The sequence below is a fragment of the Zootoca vivipara genome, chromosome 1 (genome assembly GCF_965207765.1).
Source record: "Zootoca vivipara chromosome 1, rZooViv2.hap1.1, whole genome shotgun sequence".
NCBI classification, from domain to species: domain Eukaryota; kingdom Metazoa; phylum Chordata; class Lepidosauria; order Squamata; family Lacertidae; genus Zootoca; species Zootoca vivipara.
The window spans coordinates 56550579-56569670 of NC_142582.1; the positions used below are offsets into that span (position 1 = coordinate 56550579).

General features: G+C 45.6%; 1 protein-coding gene across 2 annotated transcripts in view; it reads left to right on the plus strand.

Moving 5' to 3' along the window:
• B4GALNT4 (beta-1,4-N-acetyl-galactosaminyltransferase 4) overlaps positions 1-19092 on the plus strand; it is a 158525-nt gene that overhangs the window by 122246 nt on the left and 17187 nt on the right. For both annotated transcript variants that reach the window (XM_035122823.3, XM_088665422.1), the window contains exons 8-12: positions 2534-2612; positions 5798-5864; positions 15663-15806; positions 17855-17964; positions 18639-18739. In XM_035122823.3, coding sequence (XP_034978714.3) covers positions 2534-2612; positions 5798-5864; positions 15663-15806; positions 17855-17964; positions 18639-18739 — 501 coding nt within the window. The remainder of the gene's footprint in view (positions 1-2533; positions 2613-5797; positions 5865-15662; positions 15807-17854; positions 17965-18638; positions 18740-19092) is intronic.

Here is a 19092-nt window from a genome sequence, read left to right on the forward strand (position 1 = left end):
GGGCACCCTGCTTTCAGAAGCAATAGAAGTGTTTAGTTTTTCTAGGAAACTCGCTTCAGGCGCCATGCCTAATAATCTTCGGTGTGTCTGGAAGCACGTGCCTCTCCATTTGAAGCCAGTGGCTGAATTCCAGAGGTAGTGTGAAGCGACTGTCTCTTGTTTCTGTTCTTACTTACAGTTCCTGAAGACATGTGAGGCTACTGCCTGGAGAACATAGGAAACAGTCCATCCAGCCCAGTACTGTACTCTGGAACATGCTCTTCCAGTCCACTCTAGTCTAGTCCCTCCCACTCTCCAGCACATGCTCTTCCAGTCCACTCTAGTCCCTCCCATTTTGGTGGCTGCTTGATATTAGGGCAGTCCCTCTCCTTGCTATTTGTGTTTGAGGTGTACTGTACGAGCCCATGTTCCCAGGAAGATTCCACCTGGCCCATTGCCTTTGCCACCAGCTCTATGGATCAGCTATTCTCTCCGCCAGGCTTCTGAAACACCATATCTCTGCTGAACCACGGCTGCAGCTGAGTTAGCAGGCACCAGCTGAAGTTGGCAGCCACCACCCCTTCATTCTCCCTGTGGGGTTGGCCTGCATTTTCTTCACAGCACTTGACAATCCCTTGCATGAAAAGTACCAAAGGTCTGTCAGCCCAGGGTGTTTGTGTGTGCTGCGAAATGAAGCTAGCATCCCAAGTATCTGGTGTCTTGGGCAGCTTAAGGCAGAGAAGAGAGTCCTGTCTCCTGGTTACCATGGCAGCAGTGGCATGCAGCACACCAAGCCAGCGAGAGCCTGTGTGAGAAGGATTTTAGGAGCCCTCTGCTCTCACTGATCAGGACTGACAGGCAGCAGTGATTGAACAGCGGGATCTCAGCTGCAACTGCTCCTGCAATGCCTTTCCTCTGTCAACTGGGTGTGGGCATCTATCGCCTCCAGAACTGCTGACAGCATTCTCTTCCTATCTGTTCTTTAGTTCTATTCCTAAACCTTTTGCTCCACTCCTTTTCAATGTAGATGGTTGTTTCCTGAATGCTTCCTGAATTCTTCCTAGTTTGCTTTGTTCCTGTGCTGAGGCTCTGTGTTTGTATCACATATGCAATCTTGCTGCATGGTTTGGAATTTGGCTCACATCTGAAGGTATCCAGATTTCAGTTGGGAGGAAGAAGGAATGCCTTGAGTCTAGCCTAGTTGTACAGAAAAGAACCGAACTTAAATGGGCCAAAAAACTGAACCTATGTGGACAATGCGTGATGCAGATTGTATTGCCAAATGAGACTGCAGGTGGGGCTTCCAGTAATCAGAAAGCAGAATTTATTTGTGCTACACATGCCTGTGTCCCATTCTCTCTCTGTCTGGTACCTCTTCTCTGTCCCCATATCTATCTCTCTTCCCCATCCTGACTCTGCTGTCTGTAATGATAACACTATTATGGGTGAGGAGAGCTGTAACTTCTCAATAATCCATTGCATCAGGCACTTTTCTTTTATCCCAGTTCACTCCTAGTATCAGAGTTGATGTTGAAAGCAGATTTTCCCCAACCCTATGCTTTATACATAAACAGGACAGGCAAGTGATTTAAAGACCATGGCTTTGACTCTTAGCATTCAGTGATCCTTACAACCATGCTGCAAAACAGATTGTTGTTGTTGCCCTTATATTTCAGAAGGAAAGCAGGGAGAGAGGGGAGGTTGAGGGACCAAGGGGAGGTAGGGCTGGAATGTTTGTGGCTGAGATGATGTTTGAACCACTGACTTTTCAGATTACAGCTCAAGCGCTTGGCCACTGCAACACCATCTTCTTCCTCTTTCCCTCACACCAGCCACTGCTAAATTGTTCCTAATTATGTGAAAATGTGATTGATGCCATGATAAATACATTGTGGAACATTGAGTGATTTTGCACACTCCTGTGCAATTCTTTCCTGTGTTTGGAGCATTGATATGTGGAGGGTGAGCACACTTCTGTACCAGATTCAGCTAAGTTATTGGGCTATAAGGAGCTAGCATAAAAAGTCCTGCAATGGGACTTTCTCCCCTCCCTCTGTGTCTTCCCCAGATCTGCTCAGGTGGGTTGGGAGAACCCCTAGGACATCCCATGGGGAAAGGAGAGGGGAGATCATTCCATCAGGCAAACAGAAATGCTTGTGGAGACAGAACAATCACCCTAGTGTGATGTTGAATTCCACTCTGGTATGGAGTGCATTTTCCAGCCAGATCATGGTGTTTGAGAGATCCTGGAAAGAGGAGGAAATTGGCTAAGGAAATGGCAACTGAACAGTAAATAGAACCACAACCCTACCTTCCCCTTCCCTTATCTCGGGGCACACACAATATTTATTGCCGAAGAGTCAGTGTGGAAGAGTGTGGGTGGAAACTGGCTTCATTCCCCAGCTTCATTCACCTAAGATTTCTGTTCCCTGGCCCTCCAGCATCTGCTGTAGCTGAGAGTTCCTCAGGGACAAGAGCATGGTAGTCCTAGAATTCATGTAACCTTGGAAGTACGCTTGCTGTTTTCTAATGATCTCCTTTGCTTCCCACACAGTGTCCTTTCCTCCAGGCGCTATTACTTCGAGCTCCTCCACAAGCAGGATGACCGTGGCTCAGACCATGTGGAAGTTGGTGTGAGTAAATAAATCCCTCTCAAGCCTCCCCCCCCCACTTTAAGGTACAGAGCACCTGGTAGGAATATTAAACTTGTTTTGAAAAACAGAAACAGACCTACACTTGATCTTAGCAAAAAAAAAAGGCCAAGAAGCCTTCTGTTTCGTGCTCTCTTGACTAAAAATCTTGACAGTAAATAAACCTTCCATCCCCATCAAAGAAGCCTTTATAGTCAAAAAGACATCTTTAGCACAGCTTTCACTGGTCAATTTTGAAACAGCTCTTATTAACTCAGGACTAGTTTGCAGATTACCAGTTGAGGAAAAAGCCTCTGGCCATGAGGCACCCAAAGGTCCATATTTGCCCCCAAAAGCAAACAGAATGAAACATGTTTTCCACCATTTAAACTTCCTGAATCTGCTTTACAGTAAAGCAGAGGGTGGGAGGAAGATTATTCCTTAGACCATTTTTCTCATTTTCCTCAGAGCTTGAGGAGAAAAGTCTTTTCTCCTTAAAATTAATTGTGTCCTTCTCTGGGGAAAGAGCCAGAAGGGAGTATTAGAGGGACTTCCTAGCTGGTAATTTCTTAAACTCTTTTATTCTCAAGATAAAATGTCGCCCATCTCCTAGAAACTTTAAAATAGCCTCATTTTCATGCCTCTCAGAGGAGCTGTGTTCCCTTTACAGAAGCCTTTGCTGCACAGCAGGCTGCTGGAGGTGAAATATTAGTCTTTTTTAAAGAGGCTCCATTCATCCCACATCTAAATTAAAAGGAAGAAGAGCCACTCAGTGCAAATGCTCTTCCTTCCCAATGGCTGCCTCTCTCTGCTGTGAAGTCTCTGCCAAAAGGATTCTAGGTCACCCTGGCAGGTGTAACACCCAGAGTGCAGGGAATATGAAAAAAATTACCAGATGGGGTTTATCTTTGCTTTAAAATAATATGCACCAATCGTCTGGTTGCTTTGATGGATAAGAAGCACATACGCATGCAAGGTTGTTCTTCCTGCTCATCAGCTATTTAGCATGTCTACGTAAGTACTAAATGTGCAGAATAAACAGCATATGGGCCTGTCTAAAAGCAAGTGTGTAAACTAGACAGATGAACATTGACACATTGCCGCTTTTGCCATTTTACACAATGTTGGAAAGCTTGTCAGTCATTACAGAGGCCTTCCAGGCACCCCGATTAACAATAATAAATCTCCAGCCTGCTGCAGGAGAAAAGGAAGTAGCCTTTATTAAAACTACTTCGTGTTTCGACATTACAAACTGTTACATAGCAAAACAGTATGTCTGCTCAGCTACAGAAATATTAGCAGTGAGCCCAGATAGCAGCTGTTTGACTCTCCTCTGCTAAAATCCTGGGCTGTGTTCCTTATAATGATGGTACAGAAGCACTCCCTCTCTCTCAGGGACATGCAAAATTTGAATGGTGAGCCTGCTACGGAAGCATGCACACACTCTTTGGATTTGTTAAAAAAATAACATCTTCCCTCCCAGTCCTCTGTGTGTTCACAGTAGAAGCTGGGTATGCACAGTTCTGATTGGCTGGTGCCAGTGACATTACGAAACTACTTGGCTTACCCAGAACAGCTTTCCAGCTTTTTAAAATTAAAATTGTGTTTTGCTTTTAAAATAACCAAATGCACATGGGCAAGTGGGGGAAGGGCAGTTCAGTCAACTGAATCCGTATTTGGTTCACTGATCCCATTGCTCCTACTCTGAATGAGAGAAGAGCTGGGTTCAGCCTATTGGTGGAGTTGCCCTCCAACGTCTTTTCTTTTCTTTCTTTTTTACTACTTGTGTGGGTACCCTTTGCTTACCCTTTTAATAGAAAGCCACAGCATGTTACAGTTCCTCACTCAAAAGAATGAACAAGGGTTCAGCTGAATGTCAGAGAGCTCAGAAGCATCTCCCGAACAGTTTGTAATTGTGCTTCATTGCTGGAGAGGGGAAGTATACCTCCCTGTGATGCTAAGACGAAGGGCAGTATAGAAATAAAATAAATAAGCATATGGCCTGCAAATAATTTTTTAACACACAAACATGCTTGTGGAGGAGGTTCATTTTGTGGTGAGGCTAAGAGGGTCCTTTTGTGTTGATGTTTTAAATGGCTGCATGTGTATCCTGCATGAGGACTGCTGGTTTTTTTAAAATAATTGTTTTAAGGAAGAGTTAAAATATAATAGAACTTATTGAAAAAGTTCACCAAATGGCACATATTGGGCAGTGGAGGAGGCACCCATCATATTGATGACCCAGGCACTATCCAGACACTGTGACACTTGGGCAACTTCATTCCACACAGCACTCATTTCTCACTTTCCCAGCAAAAAGAAAAAGAAAAGAAAGAAGTTGGCTGAGTGCTCAGAAAATACAATGTTCCTGTAAAAAGAAAAAGTGCTAATTTGTTTTAAGATCACCGTGTTACTGGCAGTTGTTGAGTAACATCTGCCCAACTTGTCTGCAGGTTAGAGAACAACCAAAAATAACACTGGGTGTTATTCAACCAAGTTTAACTAACTTAGTCATTTTCAGTCACTTCATTGGGCCTGTTCCAAGTAAAATATAGTTGACTGTTGCCCATTATCCAGAAAAGGATCAGAACGATTCAGCAGAATTGCATGTTCTTGACCCAATTGCAGGGTGTGGCCAGGCCAGACTAGCTAGTAACACTAAAACGCTGTTATTGGATCAGTGCAGTGACTCAGTTTGTTACCTCTGTAGTTGATTCACACCTGTGTTCTGAAGGCCAGAAGCTGCACCAGATGAACTACAGCCAGGGAATAGCCTGCATCTTTCTTCCTTTTTTACTCCCAAACACAGAGCAAACTTTCCTAGTTAAGCTACTGGCTATGGTGGGTAGTGCCACCTGATTCTTGGGCTCAGCCCCAAAGTGCCTACATGCCCAAGGAACAGCAGGCTGCTGGCTGGGCATGGAGCACACACTGCCTCCCTGCAACATGTTCTCCCAAGGAGTTGTGCTGGAGAGCAGATGAAGAGCCACATGGGGCAGAAACAGTCGCCAGCCAGTGTGAAATAGGCATTGAATGGGAACTTTAGCAGCCAGCTCTCCTGAATTCCTCCCCATTCACATTCCTACCAGCTGGCCTTCTGCAAACTTCCTTTCCCCCACATGCAGGAGCACACAAAATGCATGCATATATAGATTGACCTTTCTTTACCACTATCTTGTCTCTTTCAGTGGCGTGTTTTTCTGCCCAGCTTCAAGTTTGAGGTCATCGATTCACCCTACATTTCACTCTATACAGGTAAAGTGCCCCTCCCCCCTGAGACTTTGTAGCCTTACCTTTGATACAGGATTCCTCCTGCAACCTGCAATGTGTGTAGTTGGTGCACGCATAAAGAAAGGAGCATGCCAACACAATCCTGTAGAGTTCAGTGGTTGTCCATGTATTGAGACCTCCCATTGTCATGCCAAAAAACACCATTGTACTATGAGGGGCCCACCTTTCTAACAGCCCCTGTCTCCAGGCCACACTTTGCAAAAGGTAGAGTCCCGGTGGCACGCTGCGCGGTGAAGCCGCACGGAAACCATGCTGCGCCCTGCGAGGGCGGGGGCACAAGAGCGATCTCCGCCCCTCAGTGCCAGGGCACCCAACCTGCTCGAGACTGCCCTGGTCCTGGCTTTGCACTTCAAGTGTTTTTGCTTGGCTGGAATGTGTCATTGAACTCTGCTAAGGCTCCTTGCTTCTTGGTATGGAGGATAGAGAATTAGTGTGCACACCTTCCTGGGAATAAATCCCATTGAATTGAGCTTTGGGTGTACTTTTGAGTAAAAGTCTATATGATTGCACTGTAGGGCAGAAAACCTCAGCATGCTCACTTGGGAGTAGGTCCATCTAAACGCGGGGGATTTTTTTCTGAGTAGATACATCAGAGGTCTAAATGTGTGAGTTTTTTCTTCCCAAAAAAAGAGGGCAGAAATTGTAATGTGCAGGGCTGAAAATTCTCTTTGAAGTCATTTAGTCCAATGCCCTTTCACTAGACCTGTGGTTCTCAAAGGGTGTGGTGTGCCACATTGCTGTGGCAGGAGAGAATGGCAAGTGTAGCAAGAAAATTCAAGGACAATCAAAGAAGCATTTGAACATTTAAGTATAGTATAGTATAGTATAGTATAAAAATATTATATATACATACATGCAACCAGAAACAATATGCATGCCTCTCTTCAAGAGCATTGGCTATTCTTCTGCAGTTCTCCACGACATATTGTTGTGAATAGAGATTTTCATATGAAAAGATCAGAAAAGGGAAAGGCTTCTTTGTATTGATGAGTAGATGAGAGTGTGTTTGTCTCAAATTGGACCTAATATAAATGAGATTACCTGGCATAAGCAAGCTCACATCTCATTGAGTTTGTATACAGATTTAAGGTACAGTGGGACCTCGACTTACGAATTTAATCCGTTCCAAATGCACACTCGTAGGTCGAAAACTTCTTAAGTTGAATAGCTCGTAAGTCGAGGTCCCACTGTACATACGTAAGAGGTTCATTTATAATTATATTTTGGGAATAAATAATGTTCTTATATAGCTGCATTGTTTTATACTTTCTGGATGTCCCACGATCATATTATAGAGTAGTTGTGGTTTATGTTATAAATCAAGCACTGCTAGGAGTTGCTTCTTTTTGTTTTCTGATGTATTTCTTATCGGTGAAAAAAATCTGAAAATGTGGCTCAGAGAAAAAGAGTTTGAGAACCAGTCCACTAGACCTTTGGTATATGACCACCTGCAACTGCTTAGCTCTCAGTATTCACTTTTTTTTTAGTGCACAAGCCAAGAGCTGGCCCATTGCTCCATGTCTGTGGGGTGATAAATACACTTAGAGAAATAGTCCCAGATGAATCAAGCAACTGAGCCAGGAAAGAACTGTAATCATGTCATGTATGTGTGTGTGTATGTATGTGTGTTGCAGGAAGGAAAAGCTAAAAAGATAGCAGGCAGCTGTGATCCTTCATGAAAAGGCAAAGGGGGCTTGGGAGTGTGTATAGACTTTACTGGGCATGTGCATGCTGGGCATATGTATTGTTGGCAGTCTATATAAGCAGTTGTCCCCTTGCTCTTCTTTTCCCAGGGCTCTTGCTGCCCTTTCCCCCTTGTGTCTTGCTCCATCTCAGAGTGAAAAGCAAGAGGCCAGCAGAAGAGCACCCTTGGCAAATACCCGTCAGCTGGTGCTTCCAGAGCTGAATTATGAGCACCTGTCTAGTAAGCAGGGATGGATAGTACCGAGTTTAATTAAATCCATAGATCTTCTGCTTCCCTCCTCATAACCTGGCCCGGCAGCAGGAGGCGCTTGATGAATAGATCCCTGCCTGGCACTCAATACACAAGGCGCCTGTAATTAAGTATCCCGTGGAAGGTGGAGATAAGGTGGAGGGGTTGGGCAAGTCAGCCTCCTTTGGTACAGAAGCACGAGGGCTCGATTGGCACGAGAGGAATAGTGGCAATTGGGCTATTGACAGAAGTGCCTGCAAGATGGATGTGCTGTGGGGGGGATATTTCCTTCCAGATACATCAGTCACTGTGAGTTTTCTCCTCTACCCTCTGATCTGCAGCTTTGTGCCCCATGAGGAGTGATTTTCTTGTTTTCTCGCTCTCTGGCTGCAAACTCCTTCCTTGGCTGCAGGACAGTTATTAAGAAGAAGTGATTGCACGTGGAGTTGGAAGAGACGGTGTCATCTTTTGGGGGAAAGGCTAAAATGTGATCTCTTCGTAGTGTATTTTTAGCCGCTGAAATAGTCAACAATAATCTCTGCATATTCTTAGATGTCAGAAGGGGCTCCTAAGACGTGCCCATAAATGCACATAGCAGTTTCATTTTGGTGCATGCAGCTGACCCAGAGTGCCGTGTAGATGTCCTTGGACTCCCAAATCCCATCAGTCCCAGCCTGCATGGCCAATGGTCAGAGATGATGATGGGAGCTGCAACCCAGCAACTACATTGGAGGGCACTACATTGGCTAGACCCAAGCTAAGTCATAGTGATAGTACAGTCTAATCTGGAAGTCACCATGGCATGAATGGCAGAGGCTAAATCTTACCATGTGATTATGCTGCATCTTTCAGACTAGCAGACGGTGACACTGCTGGTGCTACAATAGTCATAGGTACTATACAGCTTCAGGATGCTGTCTGCATGGGTTTGTAGGAGTAACTAAAATCTCTTCCACTGATGGAAGTGATCCATCCCCAGCCCTGGCCAGAGCTATCCAGCCTCTCCTACTTTTCCTTACCCCAACTTTACCTTTCTATACTCTGTGTGAAGAGACTCTGAACAGCTGGCCTACACTCACTCACCTAACAGTCTGCCATTTCTGTGTATAGTATACTTTTCCCAAAAGGGATGTTTGAAAGCTGTGGTGAAGAATTTTTGACTGAGACAGGCCTTTAATGGTGGATGCAAAGAGCTCTCCTGGATCCAAATGGCTTGTGTATTTGACAAAAGAGGTGCCCATCCAGTCTCCCCCCACAAAGAGTGAATGGCCTGCCCCATTTCTTTGTTAATATCAAAAATGTATTGTGTTTTCTTTTAAGAATATGCACACATGCAGGCAGCATAAAACATCATGATCATCAGCAATGATCAGAAGAGTATATTACAACATTAGTTTCATTCATGTATTTATACTCTATATAATTAAATGTATCCACAGTTCTCCCGAGTCAAATTAATTCACTTAGCATACATATATCATGCCCTTTTCTTTATCTTATATATTGTTGTTATTTCTTGCCTGATATTTCCCTAGTCTTACCCTGTTCTAAGATCTAGTAAAGGACTGTCATTCTTCTAGTAATGAGCTGGTTCTGCAAACACTACCTTCTGATACCCATTGAAAATAAGTTACTTTATGGCTTTTTCACACTTACCTTTTGGCCTGCTCTTTAGCTAAGCAGCTGGGTTTTTTGTTTGCCCCAAACTTTCTCCACAAAAGCCCACTCTTTAAAGCTGAATCAGAGCAAACATCAACTTGGGTTTTCCACAGATTGATGCTTGGTCCAATTGAGCTTTAAAGAGCAGGTTTTCACAAGGAAAGCTCTGGAGCAAAAAGCAAAAAAGGACATGAAAATTTAAATGGTGGAACATGCCTGCAAAGTGCAGAGGAAAGGTAAGTATGGCTAAGCCCTTATTCAATAATGCTTGCCAAGTCCTTTGCCTGTCCCCTGTTCTGACATGTTCTCTCAGGCAACGTCAAATAATTTCATCTTGAATTTCCACCGGCTTGGGTCCATTTTCTACCTTGTGTCATGTTGGGAAATGCCTCCAGAGTCTGGATTTGAGCATTGACCAATTGAGTAAGTTCTTGTTTTTCTGCTGCTTCTTACATTCCTGCAGCTGTATCAGCTCCAGTCAGGTGGCATGAGTGGAAATCCTGCCCTGTCAGTGAGCTAAACAGATGTGACTTGAAAATCCAGGAGGCATATTTTTTTGTAAATAAGAGTGAGGCGACTTTTATAATAGCCTTTTGAGTGCTTCAGAGCATGAAGGCTTGGTTGGCTCTTGTGTTACAGCACGAAAGTTCTTATATCATGCTTCTTATTTTTGTGTCATTAAGTGCTTGTGTGCTACTGTCTAGTAAATTTTAGGGCAAATGCTCAAAAGGGGGAAATCAAAATAAGTATGTTTTATATTCGTGTCTTATTTATTCTCGGCTGCCTGGGAAAAGGAATGGAAGCTGGAAATATATATTAAGCATTGTTGAAAGCATCAATTTTAGCATTCAACCTGGGGGATTAGAGACTGAGGTTGCTTTCATTGTGTCAAAAGCATCTTTTCTCTCACCATAGGCAGGAAAACTTTAATCACAGCATAGGTCGAAAGCTTTCAGAATTGTTGCTCTGGATTATTAGGTTGCTTATTTTATTTTTTGTTTTTTGCTACCAAGGCTTGCCTTGAAGGAGTCTTGTTATTAGCATTATAGGAACAATACTGAGGGAGGAAACATTTGCCAAATCAAGCAGAGATGGTTTATCCAGATAATTTGGGTTTATACAAGGACTTGCTTGAAGTTGCTCATTTGTTAGCTCTTGTGTCTCTGACATCCACTATTAGTAACCAAGCCTTCCATATTTCCTGTCTGTGTCACTTAATGAATGTATCCACCCAGATGTTTGTTCTGGCCCTGTTTCTGTATTAAACTCTCTCTCTCTGTGTGTGTGTGTGTGTGTGTGTGTGTGTGTGTGTGTGTGTGAGAGAGAGAGAGAGAGAGAGAGAGAGAGAGAGAGAGAGAGAGAGAGAGAGATGGAAGAAAATTCACATTTAAATATGCATTTTAAACATATTTTCCCCTCAAAATATTCTAAGCATATTTTGTATCAAAATATGCATTTTATATGTGTTTTGGTTTGAGCCAAAAACTGCACCAGACCATTCAGAAAGTGCAAAAGCTGTTGGCTAGCTTAACTTCCACCCTGTACATTAGCCTGGGAGGAGTGGATCAAGCCAGTTCATATTGGGCTTTGCAAATATTGAATTCCTCAAGTTTCAGCTCATCATTTTGGAATATCTGGTCAACATCATAAGCTAGTTTCACATGAGCAGAATCCTTTTGTCTGCAGTTAACCTAGGCAACAGGCAACTTTCCAGGCTTTTGTCAGCTGAGGGTCGCATTGAAATTCCTCACTCTACCCTCTTCTGCTGTTCATCCGGTTGGGAGGAGGTGTTCTTTACTTTTTCTCTAGTCTCAGTGGGACCACAGGATACAAAAACACGCCAGTATAGCAACCCCCACAAGTGCCTGGAGTGGTGGTGGGGTGTGTGCGCGTACGTGCGCCATGCCATGGGACGGGGCATCCCAAGTGGGCGGGGCAAGCAGCACAGAGCATGCCGCCCAAGCAAATGTATCCCTCCCAGGAGGGACACAGCTGGCATGTGCCAGGCCAGCGCTGCCTGAAAAAATGTGGAGCGCGCCGCTGGGAGGGCACCTGGGAGGGAAACCCGAGAGGACCATTGTGAGCACTATGTAGAAAGCACAGCTCAGTCTCTGAATGTAGTGTACCTGCCTTGAGAGCACTAGGTAGGTAAATTATGTACAAAAAGGGAATGGCCACAATAATAAAATCATTAATGTTTGTTTCCCATTCTTCAGGGGACAATCAGAAATGTCTGATGTAGTCCTGATTTTACCCTACCCAGTTCCCAAGCACAAGTTACCTTGGCAGCAAAAAAATTGCAAGCAAGTGAGAACCACCTGTCCTTAGTGATGGGTACATCTGCCTTTCTTCCAGCAGACCATGCACAGACTGTGCTGACACAAGAAAGGAGAGTTAATGTTGCCATTCCTCTCCCTTGTCCCAGGCAACCGGGCTGTGTGAGCAAGCCATTGCTCTTTTCAATAGAATGATACACAGTGCAATTAACTTCTCCAGTATGTGCTACATAGTTCTTCCCTTTTATATTTTCCTCCCCTTCCCTTTCTGTTTTAAAAGAGGCCTGTCTTATTGATTGATTGAACAAACGACTCAAAGAGTTGAGTGCGAATGTCTGCTGCTTTGGTGTTGCAGTGTGAAGCCACAATTTGAGCCTGCCCCGCCCTCCCTCCCCCCACAGTTGAACCCTCCAGTCTTCGCCACGTGAAGAGAGTCAACCTGATTGCTAAGCTGACTTTTTGCTGTGCTAAGCACTTTGGCTGAAACCTGCACCCCTTGCTTAAAAGGATAAAGGGACCCCTGACACATTAGGTCCAGTCATGACCGACTCTGGGGTTGCGGAGCTCATCTCGCGTTATATTGGCTGAGGGAGCTGGCGTACAGCTTCCAGGTCATGTGGCCAGCATGACAAAGGCGTTTCTGGCGAACCAGAGCAGCACACGGAAACGCCATTTACCTTCCCACTGTAGAGGTACCTATTTATCCACTTGCACTTTGGCGTGCTTTCGAAATGCTAGGTGGGCAGGAGTTGGGACCAAGCAGCGGGAGCTCACCCCGTCGTGGGGATTCGAACCGCCGACCTGATTGGCAAGCCCTAGGCCAGGGGTCCCCAGACTACGGCCCGGGGGCCACATACGGCCCCCAAGGCTCTTTTATGCGGCCCCTGGGGACCCCCGCTGCCGCCGCCCGCTCTTACCGGCGCGGTGCAGCGCGGCTGCTGACTTCTGACCCAGAAAAGTGACGGAAATAGCTTGTGCACATGCGCAAGCGTCATTTCCGGTGTACTTCCGGATCGGAGGAGGCTTCTGCACATGTGCACAAACTATTTCCAGCACTTTCCAGGTCGGGAGTGTGCCAGAAATAGTGTTTGCATATGGGCGCGCGCTCCCCCACCCTCCGGCCCACTATGCAATCGGCGTGGTGGGCATCTGGCCCAAAGCTGGGTAAGTTTGGGGACCCCTGCCCTAGGCTCTGTGGTTTAACCCACAGCGCCACCCGTGTCCCATACCCAGGGGCGCAGCTTGATGCTCCGCCACCAGGGGGCAGAGAGCAGGCGCGCTGCCCCCAGGGGCGTGACACACATTTTGGGGCGGGGCGGGTAGCCACGGCGCCCCTGGAATTGCGCTGCCCAGGGCGCCCCGCCCCCACCGCCCCTATCTTCCTACACCCCTGCCCATACCCCTTGCTTAGGAGGAATCAAAATGGCATTAGGTGCTGCCAGTTGCTATCAGGGCAGGCAGTTTTCTGCTTGATCGCCTTTAGAGCAGCACACAAGGAAATGGTGTTGTCTGCTGTGACTTCACGTTCTAATAGTGTTTAGCACTCTGCTTCTGAGGGTTGTTGTTTTTTCACACCGAAGGTTATGCCTCATTCAAAAGGCACAAACTGGTCTTGACAGAAACCCCCTTGCTAAGGAGAGGGAAGGGAAGTTCTGTCGCACAAGCAGAAGCCCTTGTGTGAACAGGATGACTTCGCTGGATACAATCCTAAAGCCTTTGATCCTCCTCAGATAAATGATCAAGGAACTTAATGGAAGGGAAAGTGCCCATCCCTTTTTCTCTCTGTTGTTTTCTCTGTGCCTCCTCAAAAAGCTTCTCTGGGAGGTTGGGAGGCCCTGCTGAACAATTTGGGATGGGGCTGCTGGAGGAGAGAGGAATTGCCGCACAAGTTAACTTAAGGGAGGCAACTTTACCATCTCTAGCCTCTCTCCACCAGAGTCCCCACTCCCACCCCTGCCATCCCATCCCATCCCATCCCATCCCACATGGATCAGGAGGCTTTGCAGAGGGGTAAGGGGAGAAGAGAGGCAGGAAACTCCTTCCATGAACTTGCTTAACTTAGGATCTACATCAAAGTCTCTCTTTTTTTCCTTTTTCCTTTCCTTTTAAAATTAATTGGTGCTATTTTATGCAGTCTTCACAGGTTCGTTTCTACTAATGTCTTCTGCTTAAGGCTAATAGCAGAAACTAGCCCTGGCTGTTGGACAATCCCAGCTGATGGTGTGTGTCCCTGCCCCCATCGTTTTTTCCAAGCTGCATTGCGAGTGAAGTGTGTCTGGGCGCAGTGGCGCAATTCAGAGTTTATTACGTAAAAAGAGCATGCCATTGCAGAAGAGAGCACAGTGCTAGAATACTGGAGGTGGTGGCAGAGTTAAATAAAAGGAATTGCCATAAAATTTTATCAAAAGAGCCGCCCTTTGGAAATTAATTCCTTGATAATTAGCCTAATAGCCCTCTTAGGAAAATTCTGCGTGATTTTTGTTTTTGTGAGCACAGCATGCATTCTGGCCTTATTCACCAGCCCAGTTTAACAGATTATTTAGTCTGTCAGTCGATGTGTGAGTTCTGAGGTGCCTTTAGCTCTCTTGGTTTACAAGTTCTGAAAGTTTATCCAGGAAGGCTTTGGCTAGAACTGAGAACAACCACCCCGTGTTACAGCTGTGAACCATAGAGCCACAAAATGTAACCGCAGCACTGATGTTTTCCCCATGAGTGCCATGAGTGTCATAGCTAGGCTTGTGGAGTCTTTGGCCAGCTCTGTTTTTCTGTACTGTGACTCTGCCATATCAGGTGACTGTGTTTTCCCCTCTGCTTACTAGGATTGAGTGGGAAGACAGATGAAGAGATAGCGGCGGAGGGCAGCCCTTCTAATTTCTTGCACTTCTGTGCTCGCCTTGCTTCAGTTACCTAGTACGGATATGTGCAAACAGACAGCCTCATCTAATAAACATGACATTAGAGGCAGCCAGCACTTAATTGATATGGCATTTCGTTCCTCCCAGACACCGATGATGTCATTCCTGGCAGTCTTGTCGTTTCTTGCAGGAGGCGGGGCTGCGCTTTGCCTTTCTGAGCCCTTGTATCCCTGGAGAAATTATTCCTTGCTTTGCTTTCTGTTTGTTCAGAGGCTCAAATATTTTCAAATTAACCCTGGTGGCGTATTTAGAAGTGAGTAAATGAGAGGCATCAGGAGATTTGTGAGCTGCCAGGCCTGGGATGGCATGAGCTGCTTTTGACCTTTGCTCGGTTGAGATTAGGTGGTTGTCTAAGTGACACAGTTGGCACAGGGTTCTCTTTAAGGAAACGGAGGGTGCTAACTCCCTATGGAGCAGAGGCAAGATTGGGAGGCTAGATAGAGATTTTATGCTGCTTCCGACAGTTGGCGCCTATGATGGAAGGTCTCTGTGTGGAGCATATAATGGCCTTGATGTGGCCGCTACACATTAGATGTAGCTTTCCATCTCAGAAGCCTTATAACTGTTCTGCTCCAGACTTGGCTCTCGAGAGAAGCCATATCGGTACCTAATCCAAAACACAGTCATGAATGATCATGCTCCAAAAAAGCCATGCATTCCTCTTGAAGAATTGAGATATTTAAAGCAGCGTTCTTCCTTCTTCCTTCCTTCTTCCTTCTCAGGTTTAATAGCATAGCAAGGCCTGCAGGGGTTTTGGGCATACATATATCTTGCACCCAGAAACACAACCAACTACACACACACCCTAATTCACCCAAGATGTGCTTGCTTCCTTCCTTGATAGCTACACCTGACATTTGTGGGAAATTCTGGAGACAACAACCCAGTGCTGCTGCTATAGCTATAGACGTGAGTTTGCCCTTCACGAGTCACCCACCCTCTCTTACCCCTCTCTTCCTCCTCCTCTCCTCCCCTCCAGATGAATCCAGCCTGAAAATGAATGAGGTGGCGCATGTGCCTCAGTCCCTCGCCAGCCACTCTGGCAGCTACCTCTGGGGTGCGCAGAGAGATGAGCATGGAGCAGATATGCTGAAGCCTGACCCTCGGGACACTTTCTTCCTCAGTAAGTGAGAAAGGGTCTTCCAGTGAAGTCTGTTTGCTTGCCATTGCAGTAGAGGAAGAGGAATAGAGGTGGGCAGGGAGGGAAGAATGAAGGGGCACTTGAGGCGTGGCCTGTATTAGCAGGGGCGTGGGTGTTTTTGCTTAGGCATGCATAAGTGGTCTCAGTTTGGACAAGAGCTTTGGCGTTGGGTCAGGATGCCTCCTTCTAGCTTTTGCTAACGTTTCCCTCCCCTCCCACACTCGATGACAACATGGTGCCCTCCAGATGTTGTTGGACTACAATGCCCCCCCCCCAGCCTAAGCCAAAAGGGCCAGTGATCATTCATTCATTCATTCATTCATTCATTTGATTTGTCTGCCGCTTTCCCACTCAAAGCAGGTTGCAACAAAGAAACAGGGATGCATTTCAAAGAAATGCTACAAAAACCATGTTATAATATTGTTGCAAAGCAATTACTTAGTAACAATTTCATAATAACATAGGAAAGCCAAAATATAACAACATACTGTACCAGAAAAATCACATTTCTATAAACAGAAAAAAATTACTTAAACAACCTGCAGCACCAACCAGTAGCAGAAATAACAAGGGAGCTTCACAGTTTCACCTTACTCCTAGAAACACCTCTGCCATGATGTTGCTCACAATCCTTCTCCTGCAACAGCATCTTATAAAGCTTCCAAGAACAAAGGGTGGAGTAGCTGGAAAAGCCATGACGTTAGGGAACATGTTGAGGAGTTGTAGTCCAACAACATCTTCAGCATATTGTCATAGAATCATAGAACTGTAGAGTTGCAAGGGACCCCAAGAGTCATCTAGTCCAACCCCCTGTGTTGGCTCCCTTCGCTGTAAAGAGAGGGAATTGGTGGAGCTCAAGAAAGAGCATATTTGTTTGGAAGCAACCTACCCATGAAAGAAACACGTTTGGGAGCATTGTATCCCTCTTACTGTGTTTTGATGCAGGATAGAAAGAGCAGGCATTCAGTGGAGAGCTAGCTAAATATCAGTGTCTGCAGCAATAGGATGAAGGAGGCATTCAAACAGGATATTTATTGATCTGAAACTATGAGACGAGATGATCACCTTTGCATTTGCCAAAAGTGAGACTTTTGTGATGGGGAAGGGAGTCGATTTTTCCAGCAAGACTGGATTAATCCTGGTCTCAAAAGAAGGTATGTTGACAGAAGATGGTTCTCAGTCTCCAGGAATGTTGAGTGACACTATAATGACCTCTTGGGGAGATGGGGGTTTACAGTTTAGATCAGGCATCCCCAAACTGCAGCACTCCAGATGTTTTGGCCTACAACTCCCATGATCCCTAGCTAACAGGACCAGTGGTCAGGGATGATGGGAATTGTAGTCCAAAACATCTGGCGGGCCGAAGTTTGGGGTTGCCTGGTTTAGATCAAAAGCAGAAGACCTCCTAGATATAACCATAGCTGCCAAGTTATCCCTTTTTTACAGGGATTTTCCCTTATGCTGAATAGGCTTCCTCGTGAGAAAAGGGAAAACTTGGCAGCTATGGATATAACAGTCAATGTGGATTAATTCTACAGTGGGTCTATCTACAGTTTCTGTGCCTAACAACATAAAATTCTGTGCTTGTGCCGAGAGTGAATACTTTAACAAGTATAAAATTAGCATTTAAAAAAATCATGCAAATTATCTTATTTTTACTACTTAACATTAATTCTGATTTTCTAGCAGTGATGAGAATTGAGCTATGCAGGACACTGAACCTCCTCACACTCACACACACTCCTAGCAGAAATCTTAGGCCTATCTGCCTCATCCTTAAGCTTGTTCTGGACTCTTCCACTAAAAAACAAAAACCAGGAGATCACATGAATGAGTGCTACAAAAAACAACAACAAAAACAAAACAAAACAAACCCTCCTCATGGAATACTAGATGCCAGGGAGAAGAATGTCTGCTATTTATCCATGGTGTGTAGCAGTCAAGTGAGCAACAGTCTAGGCAGGTGGACTCAGGAACCTTTGGGTTTGATCCTGTGGCTTCTTCCTCTTGCTTAACTGCCTTTATCTCAGCTCCCCAGATCGAGCCGTCCCACGTGGAGAATGTGCTGGTGCCCTGTGCTTACAGCCCCACGTACGTGGTGAAGGATTTCCCTATTGCCCGCTATCAGGGCCTGCAGTTTGTAAGTGTCCCCATTTGGGCTTTATAGCCTAGCTTTCTCTCTGTCCATGGAGAAGTATCTCCACTATTTTTGCCATCGCTCATTCCTATGCACCTGTACCACAGCACATTGCCCTACAGTGGGGGGTGGGGGGCAGGCTATGCCTGCACTGCTCTGGGAACCAAATTCAAAAGACATTATTGCTGGGTCATTTTGGCCAGCAGCATTAGCAGATTTTTTTAAAAAAATAACAGGGACTGAACTGAAGCTAGTGCACCAGAAAAGATGGGGAGTTGGGGGCAGGATAGAAGGATCGGGCAGGGACAAAGAAGGGAAGGGGTAAATAACTGTACTGGCTGCCACCTGAGCACTTGTAACCCGACCCAAAGCTTATTTGATTCCTATCAGGCACAGAATGCAGTGGTGGGAGCTTGATTCTGAATAAATAAAAAACCACAAAGGCAGATTTCAGAATCTGCGTCACAATGTACAGGCGTGTGCAATTCTCACTGCTCCTGGGTCCAGCTGGTAGTGTTTGCGCCCACGGCCTGCTGCCATGTGTTCTCTGGGATGGGCCCCAGGAGCAGCTTCTCCTTCCTGCCCAGTATAATTCACCCCTTTCCTCCTCCACCTGTAGGAAGTGGAAACATACCTACTTTGCTGTGACTCTTCTCACCAGGTTGCCCCTCCCACAGGTCTACCTCTCATTTGTTTACCCCAATGATTTCACCCGGCTTACGCACATGGAGACAGAGAACAAATGCTTCTACAGGGAGTCTCCGCTCTACTTGGAAAAGTAAGTGTGAACCAGGAAGGGCAGTAAGGAAGCTGACTGCCAAGAGCTATCAGAAACCCATCAGATGTACTTTGTTGGGGGTGGAGAGATTGCAAGTGTAAAATGTGAAATCTAAGGTGCAGCAAACATGAATGTGGACCATAGGACCATAGAAGGGTTGGTGGTGAACCTGATCCTCTCTGATTTGGTCACTGTTGTTTGCCATTGGGGCTGAGAAATTTTACAGGAACTACAAAGTAATCAACCTAGGGAAGGAATTTTCCATTGCGGCTCGATTGGAATTGGCAAGAGGGGAAGAGAACTTGGTTCACATTCACTGGCCCTCTTTCCCTGACATCCATAACTGCTCTGAG